General features: G+C 51.9%; 1 protein-coding gene across 1 annotated transcript; it reads right to left on the reverse strand.

Moving 5' to 3' along the window:
* Window positions 1–5,882: 5,882 nt before the first annotated feature.
* Window positions 5,883–7,244, reverse strand: LOC103710255 (heat stress transcription factor C-2b-like). The gene is made up of 2 exons (XM_008795915.4): window positions 6,813–7,244; window positions 5,883–6,709 (listed from the first exon to the last, which is right to left on the reverse strand). Exons 1-2 carry the CDS (start codon window positions 7,032–7,034, stop codon window positions 6,098–6,100), a joined length of 834 nt encoding a protein of 277 aa, XP_008794137.2. The 5' UTR covers window positions 7,035–7,244; the 3' UTR covers window positions 5,883–6,097.
* Between the last annotated feature and the right edge of the window lie 18,646 nt (window positions 7,245–25,890).

A 25,890-nucleotide genomic window follows, 5' to 3' on the forward strand; every position in this document is an offset into this window, starting at 1 on the left:
GTGCATTTGATCTATTTTGGATAGCGTACCATTCTATAATCTTATTGTTTATGTTATTTTTTAGTGAGCTATTGTCTGTTCAGTTGAAAGTTTTCAAGCTCACAACTTAGAAATGGGTCTCAAGGAAAGCAAGTATAGAAAATAGATGTGCTAGGACTATATTTTTGCCTATTGCTGCTGAAATCTGGCCCGACCTCGTGTCGAGCAGGCTGCAAGGTTGGAAAGCTCGACGGGTTGTCCGTTCTGGCCGGGTCGGTTTGGAGTTACTATTGGTCTTCGAGCTGCTAGGAAAGAGCTCGATGATGGTCACTCTTGGCCCAATGCTGCTGTGCCCGATCCAACCAGAAATAAAAAAAAATGCAAAAGTCCAGTTATCGCAGAGTGCCTAATAGGGACCCTCCAATACCTATATTACATGTTCATCTTAGAGAATAGATGAGGTCTGAGATAGCGAAGTGGCAGCATGGTGGTAGGGTTAAAAAGAATTTACCCAGAGGGCTCTCAAGTGTGCTTTATATAGGTGAGGGCTGGCATCCGTTATCGAGCAAATCGAGTGTATATATTAGTTGTTACGGTAACAACCCGCTCATCTCGCATGAGGATCACGACCATATGATTCAGCCATGTAGATAGTTTGCACGTTGTACATGCAAGAAAACTATTCACGATCGTGAGCCGAGCTGTTATCACCTGGAAGAGAGTTCGAAATTTGAATGACTCTCTATGCACCTTATATGTCGGCCGCGTGGCAGGCTCTCAATGGCCGGCATGTGGCTATATAGTGAGCTCGTATTAGTCGGTTTGCCATGTTAGCTGTGACCAATTTCAAGATGCCTCATTGCCCACACTGAGTTCTGATATGAAACACTGGTGCGGGCTTCGTCATCCGGGGCCCAGACTCTAGGGTAATTGCGGCTGGGGGTTGCCACCTGTTCGACACCTCAATATCAGGAGTAGAGCTGAGAGCGGTATGGTCTAACCTGCGGTATGTTTGGCGTGCTTTGCAAGGGAGAGATGTCCTCTTAGAGGGGAACTCTGCGATGGTGATTAGATGTTATGAAGGTCTTGAGGGGGAGGGGGGTCGGTGCTTACCACCCCTTGCTGAGAGATATCTGGGTTATAGCTTGTGACGGGTTGAAGATTCAGGTAAAGCATGTATTCAGAGAGGCCAATAGAGCGGCGGATTGGATGGCTTCTTTTATTGCCAACCATTCAGGAGAGCTCCTGTGGGAGGAAGAGGCGGATTTGCCAGGCGATTTCCGTAAAGTTTTGTTTTTTGATTTTTTTTTTTGTATCCATACACGTTATGTATGATACTTCTGTTTTCAGCCAAAAAAAAAAAAGGCCGGCTAATTCAGCAGATAATTTTAACAATTCAAATTTTTGATGGAGATGGGCTGCAGCTTGTGGTAATCGGTTGTTTGGTCAAACGCAGAGGGTGAGGAGATGCGCACATCTCATTGCCTGAACGTGAGAATTTTATCCGTCTCAAATTGACGTATTCGTGAGCGCTGGCAGAAACTTTGGGTCGAGATGCTAAGATAATAGTCCCATGTGACGCTCATCAGTGTAATCTTATAACTTTTTTCCTTTGTAAGATTCTTCCATATTCTGTCAAATTCCACAAAAAGTTTATAACAAAAGATCTATATTTCTTTTCTGAGCAAAACAAAACTATATTTTTTATGTGTAACATATATATAATTTTTAAATTTAAAACATATTAGTATGATATGACTGAGGTTTTATTCCGATATTCTTATAATGTACAACAGTGAATATTTATAAACACATGTTATTTACTTTTTCCACATTGTTTTATGTTTCTGTTGGTAATATAATTTTTTATTTCAAAATCATTTTAATTCATGGGATTTTAAAGCTTTGAAAGAAAAATTAATTTTTCCAAGAAGCTCGTAAACATTGTTGAAAAGAAAATATTATTAATTTTTCACTAGGCTCTTGCAAAGCTACTGGATTCCGAACAGTTAGGTTAGTGAGAAAATGACCTGCCTCTTTTTCATGCTCAAATAGCATTGAATGGAAGAATAAGTTAGAGCCATCACTATCGAGGTGACTCAATATGTTCTGTCCCAAGTTAGATTCAATAGAAGCTCGCCCTCTTTGAATGCCCCTAAACCCCCCCTTATTCTTCAAGAAGGCAGGTTTTGATCTCAACTTTCTTTTACAGTACTCCAATTACTAATGCTGCGAAGGCCGAGGCTTTTACTAAGTTTTTTCTTTCTTTTTTAAGATATTCTCATGATTTGAATAAGGCTTTTACTAGTATTTGCAAGTGCACAATACCGGCAAAAATTAAGAGCAAAGACCGAAAATAGAAGGTGATGTAGCCTAAATCTCACCTTTCTGTTACGGAACGACACGTGATAAGCATTGCGAAAAATTTGAGTTGAAAAGAAATTAAATTCTTGGTGGGATCTAAATAAGGAAAGAGATTATGGAAGATTTGAATTCTAATAGGATCCTGACAAAGAAGAAGAATATAACAATTTCTTGACTTTTGCTTCTAAATCGTAACGAATCCATGCTCCCTCATCTATATAAACAGAGCTAAAGAATCCCAAAGGTAAGAGACAGGCGGCGAGAGGCTTCCAAGCTTCCATGATAAGAGGCTCATAATCTCTCATTGCAAGGCCTCCCAACATCTCGAAGGCCGAGCCTTTGACGGCTAAACTTCAAATGGCTGAGCCTCCAACAGTCAAGTTTCTGATCACCGAGCCTCTTACAACTAAGCTCCCAATCACTGAGCCTCTGATGGTCAAGCTCCCGATCACCAAGCCTCCGATGGCTAAGCTCCCGATTGTCAAGCCTCTTACAACTAGATGATTGAGCCTTCGACGACTAAACCCTTGATCGTTGAGCCTCATCGAGGTTCCAACAGCCAAGCTTCTAATCACCGAGCCTCCGACGGCCGAGCTTCCAATCGGTAAGTCTCGAGCCGAGCACTCTGAACTGAGCAATCAAGGTCCAGCAATCCAGAGAGATCATTTTACTCTAATTTCTTCCATTATATCTTATCTTTCTATTTCTCACTGTTTTTCCAATCTGCCTAACTTAAGCATTGGAGAAAGCCTAGCAAGAGCCAATCTGGCGGGCCTTTCTCTTCTTTTTATATGCAGGTCGGCCTTTCCCCATGGCAAATTGGCTCTCCATCTTCCACCAACAAGGATCGAAAAGGTTGATAATAGCTCTTCATATCTCCCGATCATCGGATTATGGTTGGGTAGGATTTTCAGCATCAAGAGCTGCAAAGATGAATATGATCCCTGGGCCTAGCGATAAGTTTGCCCTACACCACTGGAATTCGACTGTGTCAGCCAAACCCCAGGATTGCCCGGCCTACAAAGGGCGAACGATATGTCACTTTATCAAGATTCGACTGGCTCTGAATTAGGTCCCATGATGCACTTTGGGCCTTTTTTGAACAGCCCACGCAGTATCAGATGCACTCGGGCACTTTATCTTATCGAGCTATCAATATAAGCCGGGCCGTTAGCCATGCTTGACGCTTTGGAATATTAGTTAATACCTCAGGAGGAGCGCAACGCGCCTGAATGTGCGGCCCGACGCAGGTCGCTCTCGCGCCGAATTCACCGTCTTGTGAAATGGGCTTGACTAGGGGCTCTTCAGCGTCGCCGGAGCTGACTCCGCCGTTGTCGCCTCTGCCTCCGACCCAACCCGAAACATGCGACAGAGCGCAATTAACGTGAACCGTCGCCGGCTGCCCACCTATGAGCCTCAATTGGACCATCAATTATATTGGATATTATAAGATAGTCCATATCAAGAGTCTCGTTCGTTCGTTCGATAAAATCCATCATGACCATAAAAGGTGAAATACTCCACGCAAGCCTCTCCAGCTGCATACAAATTCCATCCAAACTTTTCTCTTCTTGGACCATTGTCACGCCAATCTTCTCTTCTTTTTTTTTTCTTTTTTTTTTTTGCTTAATGAGATTACTTTTCTCTATGTCCTTTCAGTCTTGACAAAGTTTTGATTTTTTTTTTTTTTTACATCCGAAGGTGAAGATCCCTAAAAAAAAAAAACTACAACAAGGGATCGCATTTCATGCGGCAAGAACAAAGCGGATGCGAAAAGCCGACCTATCAGCCAGCTGATTAGTCTATCTACAAACATAAAAAAGACTAACAAGACTGCAGACTGAGTGGTCTTGTATGCGGCCAATTATTCCGAATATGCTCTATGGTTTGAAAATAGAGAGTCCGTAATTTATTATTTTTTTGATTTTTTTGGATGTGTCCATATTAGAACGGTATGAATCATCTATTTTAGCAAAAAAAATTAAATTTTTTTAAACAACTATAGCTGAATCACCTTCAAGCCATATTAATTTAAATCCAAACTGATAGTTAAACTGCTGAAATAAGGCCACTCCATGCAGCTTGCATTCCAGCAAGCGGTGCAGAAACTGTTCAAATAAGGCCACTCCATGAGCTGAAATATTCATCTAAGTAACATGCGGATAGGCCCGAGCCTTAGGCTGCTCCAGTGTAGCCGTAGGCTCGTAGCTGCCTGCTGCCTAACGCTTATAATCCAGGCATCCAGACATCCGGCAAGCATCGAGGCGTGGCACCGTGGCTATTAGGGTTACGGCTTACGGCCTATGGGACAAGACATCTTAGCCATCTCCCATCCATAGCCCGTCTTCTCAGTTCTCCAGCCGTCCAGCGTAGCCTGTCTTCTTCATTCGACCATCCGCTGTAGTCAAGAATCCTTGATAACCAGAGTCCAGGGCCCTCTAAAGACTAAAGTTCTAAACTCTTCAGCTCTTCTTCTTTAATTCTTGAGTTCTTCCTTCCTGCTCCTCGGTCTCGGTTCCTGAGTTCCTCCGTCCTCCCCGTCGCCAACGCCGAGTTCCGAGTTCCCTTCTTTATTCTTCCGAGTTCTGACTTTTGTCCGTCGCTCGTTTGTCGTCCTCGGTTCTCACAGTCTCACTTCGCCCATTTGCCGTCCTCCCCGTTGGGCCGGCACTCGGCCGAAGAGAGTGACGAGGGATCAGGGAGGCAACGTCACCAGCGTGACGTCATCTTTTCTCCAATTCTCCTTCTTGGCCCTCCGCCCTCTCTAGGTGAGCTTCCGACTTCTGGTTTTCCAACGAAGGGGCAACTAGGCAAAGGGCTAGGCCACTCGGGATTCCGAGATCTTGGCATTTTTTTTTTTTTTTGTGCTGCCGGCAAGAAGCGGAGAAGGATTTTTTTTTTATATAATTTTTGGAGGAGGAAGAGGATTTCTTTATCAGTTTATTGGGCAACTCCTAGGCTAGATCTGCAAAATGGTGCATGTAGGGTTCACAAAAGAGTCGGATTCATGCACGCACAGGCCTGGCCTAATCCTACAACCCGACCTGATTTAGGATAGGCCAAATTTTTTTAGCCATGCATCTGGAAATTGATTTGGATTTATGTGACTCAACAACACAAAAAAGACCATCTCTAATTCTCAAAGGCTGGACTATTTTGTTATATACTGCTCGGTTTTCAAAAATTTTTGTCTAAATAGAACTGCTATTTGGCCCGGTTCAACCTGCTGCAGTGAGATCATTTTAAAAACAAAATTAACCATCTTTATTTTGAATTCAAATAAAGGTAATATAATTTTTTTAAATATTTTATATTTATTATTTTTTATTTTTTTAAAAAAATATTTTTTATAAGCTTGTTTTAGGCCCTCTGAATGCATCGGACTATGAATCTGTCTCAAGCCTCCAAATGTACTGGGCCGCCCAGTCAAGATTGATAGCAGCGGCAGCATCATTATTTTGTTTGCTCTGCAATAAGCAGTCATTTCTCCATATTGCTCCTTCAATGCCACCTCCACACCCAACCAAAAACCCACAAAATCCAGAAAGCATATTTACGGAACTTTTTATTTAGTTGACAAGAAAAACTACACATATTTACACATTTACTAGCAGGAACAAAAAAAAAAGAATAAGGAAAAGTGCACATTCTTATTCTTAAAGGGCGGAGGAGGAGGAAGCAGCCAAGCAGGAGAGGAAAAAAAGAAAAAAAAAATGAAAAAAAAGGTTAAAAAGAGGAGGTAAAAATACTAAAATTAAAATCCACTTCCTACCGCAAACGAGCAAGCTGGATAAACCCCTTCTCCACCGCCCGCCCCTCCGAGATCAGAACCCGGACCACCATAAACCCCCGCCGAATCAACAGTGTTGAAGAACGGATCCACACCGAACAACCCTACCCCCTCCCCGTCGAGGTCCACCGGAAACGGCTGAAACCCCCCGTCCATCCCCACCTCCACCTCCGCCGGCCCGTTCGCCTCCATCCGAAGCCTGGCCCTCTTTTCCCCTCCCTCGCTCGCCCCCATCAAACGGTGGAGCACGTCCGGGTCCCCCGCCACCTTCACCAAGAACGCCAGCATCTGCCGCGGGCGCCGCTCCGTCTCCTGCACCCGCCGCCACATCCGCTGCACCTTCTCCTCGATCTTCTTCTGCTCCTCCTTCAGCCTCACCACCTCCATCGCCACCCTCTCCTCCTCCTCCTCCGCCTCCTCCTTCCTTACCCTTCCTCCTCCTCCTCCTCCTCCTCCGCCGCCCCCCTTCGAGTTGCCACAGTTTCGTCGGACGATCCGCCGGAGGAGATTCGTCTGCCCCCTTAGGAACGACGCGTGGGCGAACTCCCACCGATCCGGATCCACCTTCCGAAACCCCTGTAATCAAGATCGAAAATTTAAGCGATACGGCTCTGAAAGGTACGGTGGCGATAGAAATCGGCGAAAGGAATTGGAATTGGAGGGATGCGATCGCCGTTACGTAGGTGTTGAGCTGGCGGACGAAGCTGGAGAAGTTGCTGTGCTTGAAGTGAGCGGGGAGAAGGGTCTGGCAGAAGACGAGAGGGTCGACCACCACGAAGCTGTTGTTCTCCTTCCCCCACGAGATCGCGGGGTCCGTCGCCGGATCGTTCACCATCCCATACGTCTTCAACACGAAGGGGGCGGCCACAAGGCCGCTTCCGTTACCGCTGCCGTCTTCCATGTCCAAATAAGGAAAATGGCGGCAATGCGAACTCACGGTCGCAACGCCAACGATGGTAAGGTTCGACGAGGTGGTTTCCTTTTCTAGCAGTCGGGTAGCGGGGTACAAAAACAAAAAAGCAAGAGGACAGGTGCCAAGGATGCGTGGACGCGTGTGGCCTCTCTGGACCGTTGGTAAAATAAATCAAAACGTAACATTTTTTTTTTCGCTTCTCCCTGTCCACTTTTTTTAACTCATATGGACACTTCATCGAACAGCACCGAAGGTTTGTAGAGATTAACCAGTTTGTTTAAATCCATATGCTTTGGGTTCGGTGGCTAAGTTCCAGGGTTCACATCAATGCCGTGAGTGTCAGAGGCGAGGTGGTGGAACCTGATTGCAACACGTACGTTATGGGTCAGAAGACGAAATGAAACCCCCCACCGTTCTGACCTCTGAGGCCCAGGCTGGGTCTAGCCTTGCACCCCAAACGGAGTACGCCGTGCGCAACTGTTCAGCTGTCTACAGTTGGACTTTAAAGCTCGGGCTGATTACTGGAGTCTTGGATGTATCGAGGTGGGAGCGTTTTGTTCCGCGTGGCAGCGCAGCTAAACCCGGGGATTCTGGTCGCTCGCTTCATGCGTCATGGATGTCGCCGTCGGTGGTCGATTCAGCGATTTGGTTGTTTCGGCGACGGAACCGGCACCAGTCGGTTAAATGAGAGCTCGGATTCGGTCGGGCTTGCGAGGCACGTGGGGCTGTGAGGTTTGCGGACCCTGCTAGACCAACTGGATGACCGCCATTTGGAACGAGCGAAACGAGAATCGGTGAAACAAAGGTTTGGGTCGGATGATATCCGTTGAAGTCCGTTTCTGGGGAATAAAAATTTAAACATCCAGATCATCTATTTTTTCGACCTATATCTAAATCTGATGCGGGATTTGCACCTCGTCACCAGCAGAGCCCACACACCAGCCGAACAGCAGAAGAGAGAGTGTCCCCCAGAAGGTATTGTCCGCCTTGGGTCCGATTCGGGGGTCGAGCGTACCCGGAGCCCTCCTCACGGCGCCTCACGGTTTTGCCCCACAAAAGGCGCCTCCTTAGGGGAAGGGTGATTGAGCCCCCCATTATATGGCACAGACCTTCCCGCTACACGGCCGATGTGGGACTAAATTCGGGGAACCCCCCGTAACACAGCCCCCCCAGCGGGGAGGTCCTGTGCCCAGGTCAGCTCCTTGCTGGATAGGCGGAGGGCCGAGTCCCTTCCTCTAGCGCCAACTGTTGCTGGAAATTGGACCCGGGGGCGACCGCGAGCCGAGAGGGGAGGAGCTCCGCTGCTGGAACAGTAGGTGGCGGCGTGTCGGCTGGTGGCGTCCTCCTGGAGAATCCTGCAAGGAAGCCGGTGGCCGGGATCTCCGGCGCCGGCCCTCCGAAGCTTAAGTCAGAGGGGGCTAGTATATGAGTGGAGTAAAAGAGGAGAATGTTTGTTCCTGTGTGTCTCCCTCCTTTTTTCTTTCCCCCCAGGTTCCCTTTTATAGAAGGATATTATGTTACTTGAGAGGTGACAGGGTAAATTGTCTTTTTCGTGATAATTGGGCACGATCATGCTCATTAATGGCGTTGTGGAGAATAAGACCGGATCAGACCGGAGTCAGCGAACTGTCATGGTTGATCGGACCTGTTGGAGTGGTTGAACCGCCGGCCGTGGTGGGCCTGGGGTTCGTAGATGGCAAGTGCATTGATTGCTGAGTGAACCGGTGATTAGGGAGAGCCATACGCTTTGATGGCCAGCGATCCGGAGATCATCTTGAGCTGTTTTCATTTAATGGTTGAGTGCATCGGAGGCCCGCAGGGGTCACATGCATTAATGATAAGGCGTGCCGAAGGCCTGCGGAGGTCACGTGCCTTAATGGCTTGAGGACGGTAACAGAGTACGGTGGAGTCGGATATCTAGTTGTTAGATCCTCTAGAGGATTAGGCGGGGGTTGGATATTTGGTAAAGGCATGGGCTCGGCACGGGTGCCGAGCCGAGCCAGTTGCTCAGCGGGGTGTCTCCAGTTTGAGCGCTCCTTGGTCGGGCGCCTTTCTGGTCGGCGCTCCTTCGTCGGGCGCCTTTAAGCTGGCATGACTTGGGTTTTCCCCCCAACATATTCCATCTTATTTTATAAATTTATTTAATTTTATATAATATTTATAATTTTTTTAACTAATATACTATTAATTTAATTTATCATCTATATACTAATATTTTAGATTATGTATCTGTTGGGGGAATAAGGTTTTTCCCCCAAATGACACGAATGCCCCAAAGAAGCCGCACAATCGTCGACCCTGGAAGGCCGAAGTCGGCACCCGAACTCGGAATCTCCGACCTAAGAGAAACCCCAATGCCCGAGACCTACTTTTGTCAGCCACCTACTACGGCTATACGTCTCCGAGGTCCGGCCAGAGACCGTACTATGACGCCCCTCCGGCATTTATGGCGCATGACCGCTGTGATCCTCCGGCACACTCCACAATAAATATGGATCTCCAGCTTACTCCACAATAAATATGGATCTCCGGCTTACTCCACAATGAATGCGGATCTCCGGCTTACTCCACAATAAATGCGGATCTCCGGCTTACTCCACAATAAATGTGGATCTCCGGCTCACTCAACAATTAATGCACGTGACTCCTGTCATCTACGGACTCCCAGCTCTCCACGGCAAATAAGCCCAGCAGGGTCTAGTCAACTGTGATAAGTCTCTGATCTCGGCCATACCTCCGACACTGATGCAATAAATTCGCCTGGTAGCGTGCTAGTTCGGGTTGTACAACGCCCTCATCGCCGACATCAGTGCAATTATTCGCCTGACCAAGCGCCGACCTGAACGACATGCCGAGCCGTACTACGGCTTCGCCCCGTTACATCGCAGGTAAACCGACCCCCGGTCTATAAAAGGGGGTTGGAAAATCGATACTGGGGACGGGCACTGTTTACCTCTACTCTACACGATTTGCCCCCTCCCTGACTTGAGCGTCGGAGGGCCGGCGCCGGAAGACCCGGCCACCGGCTCGTGTGCAGGCACCCAGACGGAGGACGCCGCCCACTGTCGGATCGTCGCCCAGCCGCGGGAATCAGCCGCTCCTTCTCGCCGATCGCCCCAGACGGAGGACGCCGCCCGTCGACGGACCACCGCCCCGCCGTGAGTAACCACCTCCCGCTCCCTCTCCTCGACCGAAGATTGCCCCCGGGTCCAATTTCCAGCAACAGTTGGCGCTAGAGGAAGGGACCGAGTAGCAGTCATGAAGTTGAGAAGTAAGGGAGCCTCTAACGTCTCCCGGCGTCCCCCGCAAAGTCCTGGACACTCCGTCCAGAATTCCCCAACTCCAGCTGACCCAGGTCCTCAGGTCCAGCTGGAACAGTTCAATGCCCTGGTACAGCAAGTCCAGGCCCTGGCCGCCGCCGTGCAGGGCCTACGGCGCGTGGAAGCTTCATCGGCGCTTCCCCCGCAGGCCCAGGCCCCGCCGGAGTGTCTCCCCAACGGCCCGGTTCTCCCCAGTCAAAATCTGCATGGCTCCTCCAGAGCCAACAACGGAGAACGGGCTACTCCCCGTAGGGAGTTACCGAGAGAAGGTTTCGATCGGAGACCCCAACTTTCCGAGGCGGAGTCAGCCCCGGACCGCCAAGGGCCGGCGCAAACCACAACGACAATCCCACGGGTGGGGGAGCTCGACCGAAAAGTTGAGCATCTGGAGCGCCAGATTGCGGCACTCCACGGCAAGAAGGCAAGACAGGAAGGGGACTTTGAGTTCACTGCCAAGTCCCCCTTCTCCCGCCAGATCGAGGACGAGCCGGTTCCCGTGAGATTCAAAATGCCTCAGGTGGAGCCCTACAGCGGAATCACCGACCCCCTCGACCACTTGGAGAGTTATCGGGCCCTCATGGCCCTACAAGGGTCCTCGGAGGCCATACTCTGCAAAGCCTTTCCAGCGACCCTCCGAAGGACCGCTCGGCTTTGGTTTTCTGGACTGAAGCCGAACACGGTGTCCTCCTTTGAGCAGCTCGGCAGGCAGTTCGCCACCAACTTTGCTGCCAGCCGGCGCCAGCGACGGACATCAGACTCCCTCCTGGACATCAAGCAGAAGGAGGGGGAGTCCCTCAAAGAGTACCTGGACCGCTTTACCGCCGCCACATGGGAGGTCCGCGAGCTAGACCAGTCGATAGCCATGTCGGCTCTGAAAACTGGGGTTCGCTCCTACCGATTCCTCTTCTCCATCGAGAAGAGCTTCCCGGCCGACTTCACCGAAATGCTGGCCCGAGCCCGGAAGTATGCCAAGACCGAGGAGGCAGTCGCCTCCAGGCGGGGAGCAATCGAGCCCGCCTCTAAGAAGCAGAAGAAGCGCCGCGAGGAGCGCGGCCGACAAAGGAGCCGGTCTCCCCGCAGAGAGAAAAATCTCCCCAGACTGAGGAGTCCGCCCCGTCAGCAGGGGCGACCTCAGCAGAGGACACCTCCTCGTCCGAGGTCTCCACCACGGCCCCGGACGTACCAGGCGAGGTACGAGAACTATACACCCGTCAATGCTCCCCGGGCCGAGATCCTGATGGAAATTGAGGGTCGGGACTTCTTCCGACCCCCGCCTCCTATGCGAGACACGGGATTTCCCCGAAATACCAGGAAGTATTGCCGCTTCCACCGAGACCGTGGGCACGACACGGAGGACTGCTTCCAACTCCGGGACGAGATAGAAGCGCTCATCCGACGGGGAGTACTCAACCGGTTCGTGAGGAATCGACCTGAGGAAAGAAGGCCGGCGGAGAATGTCGCACCAACCGAAAATCCAGGCGACAACAGGCCCATCGCCGGCACCATCAACATGATCGGGCGGGCCTCGGCAGGAACGGCCGCCCAGGGAACACCCCCGAAGCGCCCACGTACTGATGAAGTCATCTCGTTCTCGGACGAGGACTTAGAAGGGGTCGAGACCCCTCACGATGACGCTGTGGTCATCTCCATGATTGTAAATAGGTTTGATGTAAAGCGTGTCCTAGTTGACAATGGAAGTTCAGCCAACATTTTGTACTACCATGCCTACCAAAAAATGGGGTTGACAGGAGGACATCTCCGGAGAATCAATGCCCCGCTAGTCGGGTTTACCGGAGATGCGGTCTCGGTTGAAGGTGAGGCTAGCTTCCTTGTCACAGTTGGCCTCGCCCCCCGGGAGAGCACTGTGAGGATGGACTTCTTGGTGGTCCGTCTGCCCTCGGTCTACAACGCCATCCTTGGGCGCCCAGGGTTAAACACCCTTCGAGCCGTGGTTTCAACTCGCCATTTACTCATGCGGTTCCCCACCGGCCAAGGAGTAGGCGAGGTCCGCGGAGACCAACTGGTCACCAAGCAATGCTACATGGCGGCCCACACAGTGAAACAACCAGCTGAGGCGCCAGACCGCCCGACGCGCCCCTCACTCCCCATAGAAACCCTCGATGCGAGGGACACCCCCTGGAAGAAGCAAGTAGAGCCCGGTGAGCTCCTTATTCAAATCCCACTACGAGAAAATTTTTCCAAGCTAACCGTGCAGGTCGGCTCCGGCCTCGGCGCCCATGAGAGGGATCGCCTCGTCAGCTTCCTGCGGGATAATGCCGACGTCTTCGCCTGGTCGCCCGCGGACGTGCCAGGAATTGACCCTGAGGTCATGGTCCACCGACTTCAGGTGAAACCAACCAGCAGGCCTGTAAAGCAGAAGAAAAGAGGCTCCGCCCCCGAGCGACAACGAGCTGCGGCCGAGGAGGTGGACAAACTCCTTGGAGCCGGCTTCATCCGGGAGGTCTCCTACCCGGACTGGCTCGCCAACATAGTCCTCGTAAAGAAGGCTAACGGAAAATGGCGTATGTGTGTGGACTACACCGACCTGAACAAGGCCTGCCCAAAAGACAGTTTCCCCCTCCCGAGCATCGACCAGCTCGTCGACTCCACCTCAGGACACCAACTGCTAACTTTTATGGACGCCTTTTCAGGATACAATCAAATCCGAATGGCGCCAGAAGACGAGGAGAAGACGGCCTTCATCACCGACAAGGGCACCTACTGCTATAAGGTGATGCCCTTTGGCCTGAAAAACGCTGGGGCCACCTATCAGAGGCTGGTCAGCCAGATTTTTAAAGACCAGATCGGCCGGAACATGGAAGTCTACGTGGACGACATGTTGGTGAAGAGCCGAGCGGCGGAACACCACATAGCCGATCTCGACGAGACGTTCGCCAAGCTCAGAAAATATCAAATGAAACTCAATCCGGCGAAGTGCGCGTTCGGGGTCACCTCGGGCAAGTTCCTGGGTTTCATAGTGACCCAGCGCGGAATTGAGGCCAACCCGGAGAAAATCCGGGCACTGCAAGAGATGTCGCCTCCAAAGACAGTTAAGGAGGTGCAGCGGCTCGCGGGGCGGGTAGCCGCCCTGGGAAGGTTCGTCTCTCGGTCAGCCGAGCGTTGCCTCCCCTTCTTCAAGAGCCTCAAACGGCCGAAAGACTTCCGGTGGACAGAAGAATGCCAGCAGGCCTTTGAAGATCTTCGGAGCCTTCTGGCTTCTCCCCGCTGCTCACCAAGCCCCGGAAAGGCGAGGTCCTTTACTTATATCTGGCCGCCTCCCCAGCCGCAGTGAGCTCAGTTCTCGTCCGGGAAGAGGACAAGCTCCAAAAGCCGGTCTATTACACCAGCCGGGTTCTCAGGGATGCCGAGACCCGATATTCTAAACTTGAGAAGACCATCTTAGCTCTCATCATCTCGGCTCGGAGACTCGGGCCTTACTTCCAAGCCCACACGATAGCTATATTGACCGACCAGCCCATAAAGCAAATATTGCAGAGGTCGGATCGTGCGGGGAGGATCGCCAAATGGGCGGTCGAGCTCGGAGAATTCGACCTCGAATATCGGCCCAGGCCGGCTATCAAAGCTCAGATACTCGCCGACTTCATCGTGGAGTGCACCCTTCCGGACGACCCCGACCTGCCATCTGGACCCGCGGAGGAGGCCCCGAGGCAGCCATGGGTCCTGCACTCGGACGGGTCTTCGACCTCGGGGGGTAGCGGGGCCGGACTTATCCTCACTAGTCCAGACGGAGTGGTGGCTGAGCAAGCCCTGCGCCTCGAGTTCCCGGCCTCGAACAATGAGGCCGAGTATGAGGCCCTCATCGCCGGGCTCAAACTGGCGAAAGAACTAAACGTGGGAGACTTGACGGCATTCAGCGACTCCCAGCTGGTGGTGAACCAGGTCCAAGGAGATTTTGAAGCTAAAGAGCCATCCATGCAAAAGTATCTCCAAAAGGTGCGGGAACTCATATCTGCCCTGAATTCTTTCAACATTCAGTACATTCCCAGAACGGAAAACCTCAGGACAGACCAGCTATCCAAGCTGGCAAGCTCCCGCATGAGCGAGCTTCCTAAGGGAACCGCGCTCGAGTATCTTCAGACCCCCAGCACGGAGGGACCCGAGCCTACCATGTGCATCGGCTCCGAGCCAAGCTGGATCGACGGGCTCGTCTGCTACCTTCAGGACGGAACCCTACCTCATGACGAGATGGAGGCTCGCCGAATCAAGCGCCAGGCCCCCCGGTATGTCCTATACGAGAACAGGCTCTATCGACGATCATTTACTTCCCCCCTTCTCAGATGCCTCCGCCCCTCCGAGGCGGACTATGCTCTCCGAGAGGTCCATGAAGGGATCTGCGGAAATCACCTGGGGGGCCGGGCCTTGGCCCATAAGATCCTGCGGCAGGGATATTACTGGCCCACACTCCAAAAAGACGCAACAGATTTCGTCCGCAAGTGCGATCGGTGCCAGTGAAACGCCAATATCCAGCGCCGACCTTCAGCTCTGCTGACCTCCATCATCGCCCCCTGGCCGTTTGCCCAATGGGGGATCGACATCCTGGGGCCCTTTCCCCTCGCCACCGGACAGAGAAAGTTCCTGGTCGTCTCCATCGACTATTTCACCAAATGGGTCGAGGCCGAACCTGTCGCCCGGATCACCGAGCAAAAGATGCGGGATTTCGTGTGAAAGTCTATAATCTGCCGATTCGGACTACCCCGTATCCTTATATCTGATAATGGTCGACAATTTGACAATATTCATTTCAGGGAGTTTTGCTCTGAACTCGGCATTGATCATCGCTTCACCTCGGTTGCCCATCCCCAGACAAACGGGGAAACCGAGGTAACTAACCGAACTATTTTGCAGGGACTTAAAGCTAGGCTTGATCGGTCCAAAGGACAGTGGGTCGAGGACTTGTACAATGTCCTTTGGGCGTACCGGACCACGTTCCGACTACCCACGGGAGAGACCCCCTTCAACCTAGCATACGGCACTGAGGCCGTCATCCCGCTGGAGATCGGCCTGCCTTCTCCCAGAATGGAGCATTACGACCCCGACACCAACTCTTCCCAGCTAAGGAGCAACTTGGACCTTGTCGAAGAAACGAGAGAGATCGCCCGGGTTCGCATGGCGAGATACCAACAGCGAACGGCCCAATACTACAACTCCAGAGTCAAGCCCAAGCTCTTCAAAGTAGGGGACCTCGTCCTCAGGAGAGCCGAGGCTTCTCAACCGACCGAGCAAGGAAAGCTCGCCCCAAATTGGGAAGGGCCGTATCAAATCGCCCGGGTACAACGACCAGGGGCGTACAAATTGAAGTCCCTGGAGGGGACTCTGATCCCACGAAGCTGGAACTCCGAGAATCTACGGATGTATTACCAATGAAACCCTAAGGGGTTCAAAACAATCAGGACAATGGACTCAGCTCCTTTTTCTGCAAATATTTCTCTCACCTTGATAACTGTAATCCTCTTTTAATATTGGGTCGTCTGTGATCCTCAGATTCCCCGGCCAAAATCGGGATGCCTCGAGGCTCGACCGTAGAGTCCCAAACTCCCTCGACCTCGGGAAGAATCGCAAGAACGATGAGACGTGGAATGGAGCAGGATTCCTCGACTTAGGCCGAGATGCCCCGAGTGTCGACAGTGCGTGCCCAGACCCCTCGACACTTCGGGAAGACGGGGTAGTACCTTCGCGGCCCCCCGTGGCGCTCATCACCAACAACGGGGTAGTACCTTCGCGGCCCCCCGTAGCGCCCCCTCGACTAAGGTCGGGATGCCCCGAGGGTCGACCGTAGAGAACCAGACTCCCTCGACCTCGGGAAGGCGCCGTGAGGGGTGGAAAGGGTGGCTCCACCTGGGGCGCCACGAAGTGGACCCCCAGGAGCGGTCGACGATCCCCGATCCCCGAAGCGAGCGATCCCTCGACTAAGGTCGAGATGCCCCGAGTGTCGACAGTGCGTACCCAGACCCCTCGACACTTCGGGAAGACGGGGTAGTACCTTCGCGGCCCCCCGTGGCGCTCATCACCAACAACGGGGTAGTACCTTCGCGGCCCCCCGTAGCGCCCCCTCGACTAAGGTCGGGATGCCCCGAGGGTCGACCGTAGAGAACCAGACTCCCTCGACCTCGGGAAGGCGCCGTGAGGGGTGGAAAGGGTGGCTCCACCTGGGGCGCCACGAAGTGGACCCCCAGGAGCGGTCGACGATCCCCGATCCCCGAAGCGAGCGATCCCTCGACAAAGGTCGAGATGCCCCGAGTGTCGACAGTGCGTACCCAGACCCCTCGACACTTCGGGAAGACGGGGTAGTACCTTCGCGGCCCCCCGTGGCGCTCATCACCAACAACGGGGTAGTACCTTCGCGGCCCCCCGTAGCGCCCCCTCGACTAAGGTCGGGATGCCCCGAGGGTCGACCGTAGAGAACCAGACTCCCTCGACCTCGGGAGGTACCACAGGTCAGCAAAGCGTCCGCAGACCCGCCGACCTGACACAAGACCCCTCGACCAAGGTTGAGGTGCCCCGAGGTCCGACCACTGGGTCTCAAACTCCCTCGACCTCGCAAAGAGCTACAAATCAATAAAGTCTCCCCAAGCCCTCTCAACCTCGGCGGGTGCTGTCGGGTCCGTGAGAAGCCCGAGCCCCCTTAAAGTCAAAAATGACTCCGCAGGTCGACAAGGAAGGGAAGCAGCCTACTCCACCATGCGAAGCATAACTCTGAGAATGAAAGAGGTACATTCAACTGGACGCCCTCCTTGTCAAATTTTATTTACATATTACTGAGCGGAATCTTAATGTTGGAGCCTTATCTCGCCCCAAAGTCGGGCCTCTCTAATGGGTCGGCTTAGGGTCGACCTCCTAATTACATTATGCATGCACCGTTCGTCAAGCCTCCGAAACTGGTACAGAGGATTTCATAAATTAGTGCCCAACTCGGCTCTTCGATGTAAACTCCTACGTCCGGCTGAAAAAGTGGTCCCGGCCACGAATGTGCCAGCCAAACGCGGGTACCAAGGCAATCTCTGGAAACCCAGCCTTGCTCACCGAAGCCTCGGCAGAGTCCGAGAACAATAACTACGAAAACCGTCGGTAATGACCTGCCTATTGGCCCGCGCTCCCTCTGAGGGGTTTGGAGTTAAGTTCGGAGACCCGACTAAACTCCCCGATTAGCGGCACGCACAGACCTAGTCCGGTCTTAGTTAAAGGGCTAAGGCCCGACCTCGATGCCTTGGGACTCCCCTAAAGGCTAAACGCAATGACCTCCACGACTCCCAAATCCGAGCTATAGGACTTAGAGAAATTTTCTAAAAAACTCAAGACTCAGAGCTCCTCTTCGTCGGGATGACTGGAACCCGAGAAGGCTAAGATGTAGCCCGGGAAGAAGGACAACTTCGTTAAGCAGCCCGGAAATTAAAATGCGAAGCTAGGCCATCGAGGCGGTTCGCTAAGGCCCTGGCCTCGGTCATGACAACAGAGGAAAAGATGAACACGGAATGGCAAAAATACTTTTTCATTAACAAAGGGCCGGAAGGCCAATTACAAAACTGGAAGTCGGCCGCTCAAGGGCCGACCCCGGATACAATGAAAAAGAAAAGAAAAATATGCTATGTCCTAAGCGGCGGGAGCCACATCCGGGGGGTCGTCCGGCACATTGATGACCTCAAGACCTTCCTCCGGAACAGGCTCGGGGTCGGGAGCAGGAGCTTCGGGCACCACCTCCGGGACAGCGTCCGTCTCGGCCGCCAGAGCCACCTCCATGACACCGTCCGCCTCGGCTACCCCCGTCGAAGGCTCGGCGGGGTCTTGCTCATATATTCCCGCCTCGGATGTCAGGATAGTGGGAAGGGCTCGCACGTCGGACCCCCAGCCCCGGTCCTCCCTCGGACGGACCGTCGAGAAGTCGTACTGAGGGCAGTACAGGCGCACCTGCTCTCGGAAGTTCTCGAAGCCTCGAAGGAAACCGTCGACCGTCTCCTCCTCCAACATGTCGCGGAACTCTTGCGACTCTTTGAAGAGCTCCACGGCGTGCTCGGCTCGTTCGAGAGCCCTCCTCTCCCGGGCCTCAAGTTGCTCGAGTCGGAGGCGAAGGGCCCTCTCCTCATACTCGAGGGCCGCGACCCTGGCCTGGACCTCCCCCAAGCGCGCCTCCGTGCCGCGCATGGTTGCCTTGGTCATGGCGTGAGCCGCCTTCTCCTCCTCAAGCGCCCCCACCATGGCAAGACGCTCGGCCTCGGTGGCCGCCCACCGAGCCTCGGCAGCGGCCGACACCGCTTCTAGCTCGGCGATTCTTTTCTTAGCCGGCTCCAGCTGCTGGCCGAGCTGCCGAACTTCTTCCCGATACCCGTGGGCGAGGAACGCCATGGTGTCGAGCTCGAGAATATGCTGAAAAAAAAAAAAAAAAAAGAAGAAGCGAGGGTATTGTGAGTTGAAAGGCACGTATGCACGCTAATAACTCCGGAAAATTAAGAAGGGAACTTACCCGGGCCGTGCTACAGTAAGCACTGCCGGCGACCTCCTCCAGCGAAATCCCCCGGAACACGGCCCGGTCCGCTGGAAGCACTGCACGCCGCAACATGGAGCGTGCGACCTCGGCGTCCTGAAGGGCCGAGCTCCCCTCAGGAACGGAAGAGTCTGGCTCAACCGACTCTTCTCGGAAAGCTCGGGAAGAGCTCGGCACGATCGGACCCGAGGTCCCGGAGCCGCTCGCCTCGGGGCCTCGGGCAGGCCTGGGTCCTGGCTGCTGCGGCCGGGCCACGGATGATTCCCCCCGCTGGGCAAGGGGGGCAGGGCAAGGAGGGGCCGATGGGCTCGCACCACTGACCACCCGCTCCCGCCTCGGGTCGGCCGCAGGGGCCCCCGTCTCGGGGCCACTCGTCCCGGCCGACGAGGAAGCGCCGTCTGTCCTCGCCCTCCTCCGAGGCTGGGGATTAGCCCCCCCGGCCTCGGCCTCCCGCCTCCTCAGGCGGGAAAAAAGCGACGTGTTACTGGTCGGCATGCGGGGAATATCTGAAATCAAAAATTTTGTTAAGTGTCAGGCCAGTGGCAGTAAAAGCGAAAGACAAAGAATGAAAATAACGTAGCCGCCCTTACCCTCGGGGCGCGCCGAGCTCAGACCCACGCTCGCCAGGGCGTCCTCCCGCAGGAGCTCGGTCAGGTCGTTGCCCCTCCCGAGGGCTCGCACAGAGTCTAGGATCCTCAGCTCCCTCCCCGTGGGCTCGGAGAGTCTGTTGAGGGCCTTCAGCCGTGGGTGTCCCCACCTCGGCTCAAACCCCCAAGGCGCCGCGGACGCCAGGAAGAAAAACTTCACCTTCCACTCGTGGATCGAGGAAGGGGCGCCCCGGAAGAGTGACATACCGCCCCGAAAGGCGAAATATAGCCACCCTGCGTCCGCCGGGTTCTTCTTTAACAGAAAACACCGGCGGAAAAGGCCTACCGTGATCGGGATCCCGTGCCCGAGGCACAGGGACAAAAACCCGATTATGGTCCTCCATGAGTTCGGAGCCAACTGCGCCGGGACGAGCTGGTACTCGGCCAGCAAGCTGCTCACGAACTCATGGGTGGGAAAACGCAGGCCCGCCCAGAGTGTCTCGCGGTAAACCGCGATCCGACCTGGGGGCGGCTGCGTCACCCTGTCCCCCGGCCCTGCGGTTTCAAGACGAAACCCGGGCTGGAAGAAGAAACGGGAGCGGATTGTCTCCAGTTCCTCCTCTGACATATTCGACCCAACTTCTTCGGGACCGAGACTCATTCTCACAGAAGAATGGAGTAAAAATTAAGAGCAGAAAATGGAAGTTGGCAAGGAGAAGAAAAGAGGAAACTCTAATGAAAACGGGAAGAAAACCTACTGGACATTGCCAGAAATTGCTCCGGGCACCGCCGGCAAAATTCGGTTGAGGGAGAAAACAAGGGAAAAAAAAGACGACGAAAATGAGGGGAAGCCAAACAAGACCTTTAGGGCAGACTCGTGGGGTTTATATAGACCCCCCTGACGGCCCGGATCGATGGGGTCGGTTCCCATCCCCCGATCGGGCTGCGCCACGTGGCGACCTCTGAGGCCGAGGCACTGCATCCACTCCAGATCAATAAATCGAATACGAAATCAAAGTGTTGTCCCATCGGATCTCGGGACCTCATTATGGGCCCACAGAATCCCATCGCCTCGAAGAATGAGCGGACGGCACCCCCGCTCCCCTCGTTTAATAAAATCTGGGACACGTGGAGCCCCGGTGTGGCCTCCACTCCCCCGAAATTATGACCCGGTAACACGAAATCGGAAGCGTCCGACCCCTGGTCATGCCGCGTGTCCGTTTTGAAACCCAAAATGGCACGCTCATTGATGAGCGGGAACTCTCGATTGTGGGGCCGAGGCGCCGCCTCGTCGAACCCGAGGACCCTCATCCTGGGTCCGCCTCACAAACCAACCTCGGTAATCCAAGAGACACCGCCCCCGCTATAGTCGCCTCGAAAGACGTAGGGATATGGACCCCATCATTAATTCGCCGAACAAAGTAACCTCGAAACGCCCAAGGGCGCAGGTCCTGCCACGAAAATTCCAAGAAACATGAGGGTGCGGACGAAGTTCGCCCCCCAACTTTAACGATGGACTTTACTTCCTACGTCCGAGCCCACAAGCCGCTCGAACTCGGAAGTCGGGGGGTAGTGTTGGGGGAATAAGGTTTTTCCCCCAAATGACACGAATGCCCCAAAGAAGCCGCACAATCGTCGACCCTGGAAGGCCGAAGTCGGCACCCGAACTCGGAATCTCCGACCTAAGAGAAACCCCAATGCCCGAGACCTACTTTTGTCAGCCACCTACTACGGCTATACGTCTCCGAGGTCCGGCCAGAGACCGTACTATGACGCCCCTCCGGCATTTATGGCGCATGACCGCTGTGATCCTCCGGCACACTCCACAATAAATATGGATCTCCAGCTTACTCCACAATAAATATGGATCTCCGGCTTACTCCACAATGAATGCGGATCTCCGGCTTACTCCACAATAAATGCGGATCTCCGGCTTACTCCACAATAAATGTGGATCTCCGGCTCACTCAACAATTAATGCACGTGACTCCTGTCATCTACGGACTCCCAGCTCTCCACGGCAAATAAGCCCAGCAGGGTCTAGTCAACTGTGATAAGTCTCTGATCTCGGCCATACCTCCGACACTGATGCAATAAATTCGCCTGGTAGCGTGCTAGTTCGGGTTGTACAACGCCCTCATCGCCGACATCAGTGCAATTATTCGCCTGACCAAGCGCCGACCTGAACGACATGCCGAGCCGTACTACGGCTTCGCCCCGTTACATCGCAGGTAAACCGACCCCCGGTCTATAAAAGGGGGTTGGAAAATCGATACTGGGGACGGGCACTGTTTACCTCTACTCTACACGATTTGCCCCCTCCCTGACTTGAGCGTCGGAGGGCCGGCGCCGGAAGACCCGGCCACCGGCTCGTGTGCAGGCACCCAGACGGAGGACGCCGCCCACTGTCGGATCGTCGCCCAGCCGCGGGAATCAGCCGCTCCTTCTCGCCGATCGCCCCAGACGGAGGACGCCGCCCGTCGACGGACCACCGCCCCGCCGTGAGTAACCACCTCCCGCTCCCTCTCCTCGACCGAAGATTGCCCCCGGGTCCAATTTCCAGCAACAGTATCCATAAAATTTAATTATCCGATTTATGTTTGTGCATATCTTCCCAACAAAAAATTTCTTATAATTCGATAGATAAATGGTAGTTATTTGTAGGAAAAGGTCAGAGATTTTTTGATTTTTTTTGAAACACTTTCTAAGACTAGTTCTTCGTAGACCTTCTCTTTGAGAAGGATAGTTACTTTGTAGATCATTTTACTCCTTGTATCACTGGGCTAGTCTACTTTTATGTATTCAAAAAGCCAATTGTTAACCTTTTACAAAAATGCCATGGGATACTACGATTTGCATGCCAAATGGAGACGCAATGAGAATGCCACCTGGCTTCGACCAGGCTCTTTCAAAAGGGAGAGAAGGGCCAACTTGTTGGCTATTGTTACTTGACAATAGGAGGCCATTTATGGGTGAGCTTGAGATGTCAAGTAAATAGATGGTGGCCTAACATTAATCGGCATGAAAAAAAAAAATACTTGTCTCGAAATTAAATGAGAGAGGATGACAAATAAATAGATGTGCAGAAGCATTCTGCGAAATAGAGTAGACTCGACAATCATGAAGTTAAAATTTAAATTTCCTATGAAGTATGAGTTGTTGAACTAATTTATTATATGAAGATAGGTGAGAGATATGATATGGATTCGCATCATACTTTTTGAGCAAATTTTATCACTATGATATATATAAATTGCATACATTTTCAATTTATGTTTCATCAACCCTAGAACTTCCATTAAATAACTTGGTATTGTCAAATTCAGTTATTACATAAGGATGAGTTAGGATGGTGCTAATTAGGTCGATTGGGTCGGTCAACCAAGCCGAACAAAAAATGGGCTCACTCGTACCTCAAGGGCCCATTTTTTGAGGATAAAAAATTTATATAGAAACCTATATTTTTTGGATAAATATTTTTTAGACAATATTTAAATAAAAAACAATTTATTTATATTGTTTTATACATCGAAAAGTAGTTTTGGAATTCCTTACCCATATTTTCCATAATACATTTTGTTGGGAGAAAAATGGATCACTCAAAGCACATGGTCAAATCGCCGGTACTTGATAACAAACGTGACGACAGCAAGCATACTCTCAGAGCGCCTAACCTCAGAACATTCGGTCTCGGCACCAGCGACTCCAAAGCTCACAACCTCGATCTCGGCTGAGTTAAGCCTGATCGACCTCAAGGCCGAGAAAGAACCAGTCAAAGGGAGAAGCAGGCCTCCCCACTCCACCGAAAATCAAGTCCTCCTCCTTCTCATCCGGGATCAAATCCCGCGATCTCCGCCTCAACGACTGTCAACATTTAAATGCACACGATCTCAACGGATCGCCAGCCAGCCCAAAATCTCGGGTCGTTTACGGTAACCCATTAATTCATACGATCACGTCCAATTGCTACGGCAACTCATTAATTCGCACGATCACGTCCAATCATAGGTAACCCCTACACCCCCTCCTTAAAAGGAGGAAGAACTCGAGGCAAGGGAAAGTTTTTTCCCTTCGCCCTCGGTCATTATTTTTTTCGATTATTTCTCCACTATTTCTCTCCATTAAAGACTCCCTCTGACTTAGGCATCGGAAGTCCGACGCCGGAACCCCCGGCCACTGGCTTCTTGCAGGTCCGCCGGAGACAGCCGTCCGCCGCCGCACCACCAGCCGGAGCTCCTCCCCCTCGGTCCACGGTTGCCTCCGGGTCTAATTTCCAGCAACACATTTTATTATATGATTATTATTATATACTAATATAAGGTTAGGAGCATTTTAGAGATAAAATAAATAGATTATTTTACCGGTTGATGGTAAAATGATTCCCCACCTTGCAGGTGGGTTAGTCTTTCCGTTCATTTGATGAATAAATATTGTCTTAGAGAAGCATGAGAACATAAGTTGAAAACCAGTTGCATCCCCCTCCAACCAATCATATATCCTGCGAAGGACTTGAAGAGCGTATGGAGCCTGTCAATAACAACTATAACAATCACAATTAGCAATTAGATATGATGGGGTTGAGGCCAAAACCGATTGAAATAGGGTAAGCTTTCTGGCCTGAAATAGGTGCTTCCACTTCCAACCCCCAACCTTGCATTTAGTTTCTCAAATAAAGAGTAAAAATCAGCCACCTTTAACTGCTTGCCAAAGATCGAAATGCCAAAGTAATTCTAACTCCCTCTTTTAAAGCTAATTTGTAACTTCCGCCTAGCATTCACTTGAGGTGTTTCTTCTTTTTTTTTTCAATTGGGTAACTTTCAAGCTCTACGACATGGTTGTAAAAGTACAGTACGTCGGGGGAATAATAGATCTACAAACAGGTCGGTCAAAATAAAAAAATTATTTTCAAGAAAAAATTTGACCAAATATGTCTTCAAATTTGAGAAGAATTAGATGAAGCAATCAAAGACAAAGTCGTGTAGATTTTAAAATCTACCTTCTATAGAATTTTAGTTGTTTAGTAATGATTTACACTAATTAGAAGAAAAATACAACTTGAATTGTGAAAGAATAAGCTTTCCTAATATAAGTAGAAATTTTGTAGCTCTATTTTATTATTTATTAATAAAAAAGATAGGAGATCTAGATCCTAATTTTGTTTATTTTTTATTTTTGATTTTTTTTAAAACAGGTTTGAGTTGAAAAGATTGAAGAGATTTCTTCCATCTCCCGGTCTTGATCAGAAAATTTGCTAATCTTACTAGCCACCGAACTAAGCCATCTCCAACTAGATTTCACTTCATGTCGCATGTATCTCCAACTAGAAATTTCTTATAGTTTGAAAGATAAATGGTACATTTTTATGGGTCATGAAGCACTTAGGTTCCATGCATTTGTGTGAAGGAGAAATTTCTTTATGGTACTTGAAAAGCTTCCATATGCCCAATTTGGAAACATAAAAAATTCTAGAATTAGGCTTGTGTAGGATACACTCGTAGAGTAGACCTCAAAAATACTGGCTAGTTAATTATGTTGCTGGAAATTGGACCCGGGGGCGGCCATCGGCTGAGGAGGAGAAGCTCCGGCGCGAGAATGGCGGGTGGCAGTCCGTCGGCGGACGGATCCTCTGGGAGACCTACAAAATGCCGGTGGTCGGGGTTTCCGGCGCCGGCCCCCGATGCTTAAGTTAGAGGGGGGCTTAATTTTGGAGAAGGAGAAGAACTGTATGTAGAAGTCTCCAGCCTCCCTCGGGAGGAAGAAGTTCTCCTTTTTATAAGGGGAGTGGCAGGGTTACCTGTGATGTGACTGGGCGAATTAATGGGTTACCGCCACGATTGGACGTGGGCGTGTGAAGTAATGAGTTGCCGTGGATGGCCCGTTCCCATCATGGAAGGAGATGACGCGCAGTGCAGTCCATTCTTGGAAATGGTGAGGCGTTGACAGTCGTAGCAGGGTATGGTCCCTGGTTGATATGTCGTGGCGTGGCCAGCAAGTAAAGCATGGTGCGGTGAGGCTGCTGCAGGGCATGGCCGCAGTATGTGGACGACGAGGTCGACCTTCTGAGGTCAGCTCGGCCTTCTGTGCTCGACCTTCTGGTCTCGGCCTTCTGTGCTCGGCCTTCTGGGCTCGGCAGCCTTCTGTGCTCGGCCTTCTAAGCTCGGCAGCCTTTTGAGCTCGGCCTTCTGAGCTCGGCAGCCTTCTGAGCTCGGCAGCCTGCATGAGCTCGGCAGCCTTCTGTGCTCGGCCTTCTGAGCTCGGCAGCCTTTTGAGCTCGGCCTTTCGAGCTCGACTTGGATAATCTTGGCAGCCTTCTGTGCTCGGCTTTCTGAGCTCGGCAGCCTGGATGAGCTCGGCAGCCTTCTGAGCTCGGCAGCCTGCATGAGCTCGGCCTTGCTATCGGATTTGGGTGCTTTAATTGTATTTGTGGGGTGGTCCATTTT

The sequence above is a fragment of the Phoenix dactylifera genome, chromosome 9 (genome assembly GCF_009389715.1).
Source record: "Phoenix dactylifera cultivar Barhee BC4 chromosome 9, palm_55x_up_171113_PBpolish2nd_filt_p, whole genome shotgun sequence".
In the NCBI taxonomy this organism is placed as follows: domain Eukaryota; kingdom Viridiplantae; phylum Streptophyta; class Magnoliopsida; order Arecales; family Arecaceae; genus Phoenix; species Phoenix dactylifera.

Bases quoted from the DNA above. Each gene is read 5' to 3' on its own strand.
- LOC103710255 (XM_008795915.4), bottom strand. From the start codon at position 7,034: ATGGAAGACGGCAGCGGTAACGGAAGCGGCCTTGTGGCCGCCCCCTTC. The intron at 6,710-6,812 runs GTAACGGCGATC...TCTTGATTACAG, and splicing joins TCCGCCAGCTCAACACCTAC to GGGTTTCGGAAGGTGGATCC.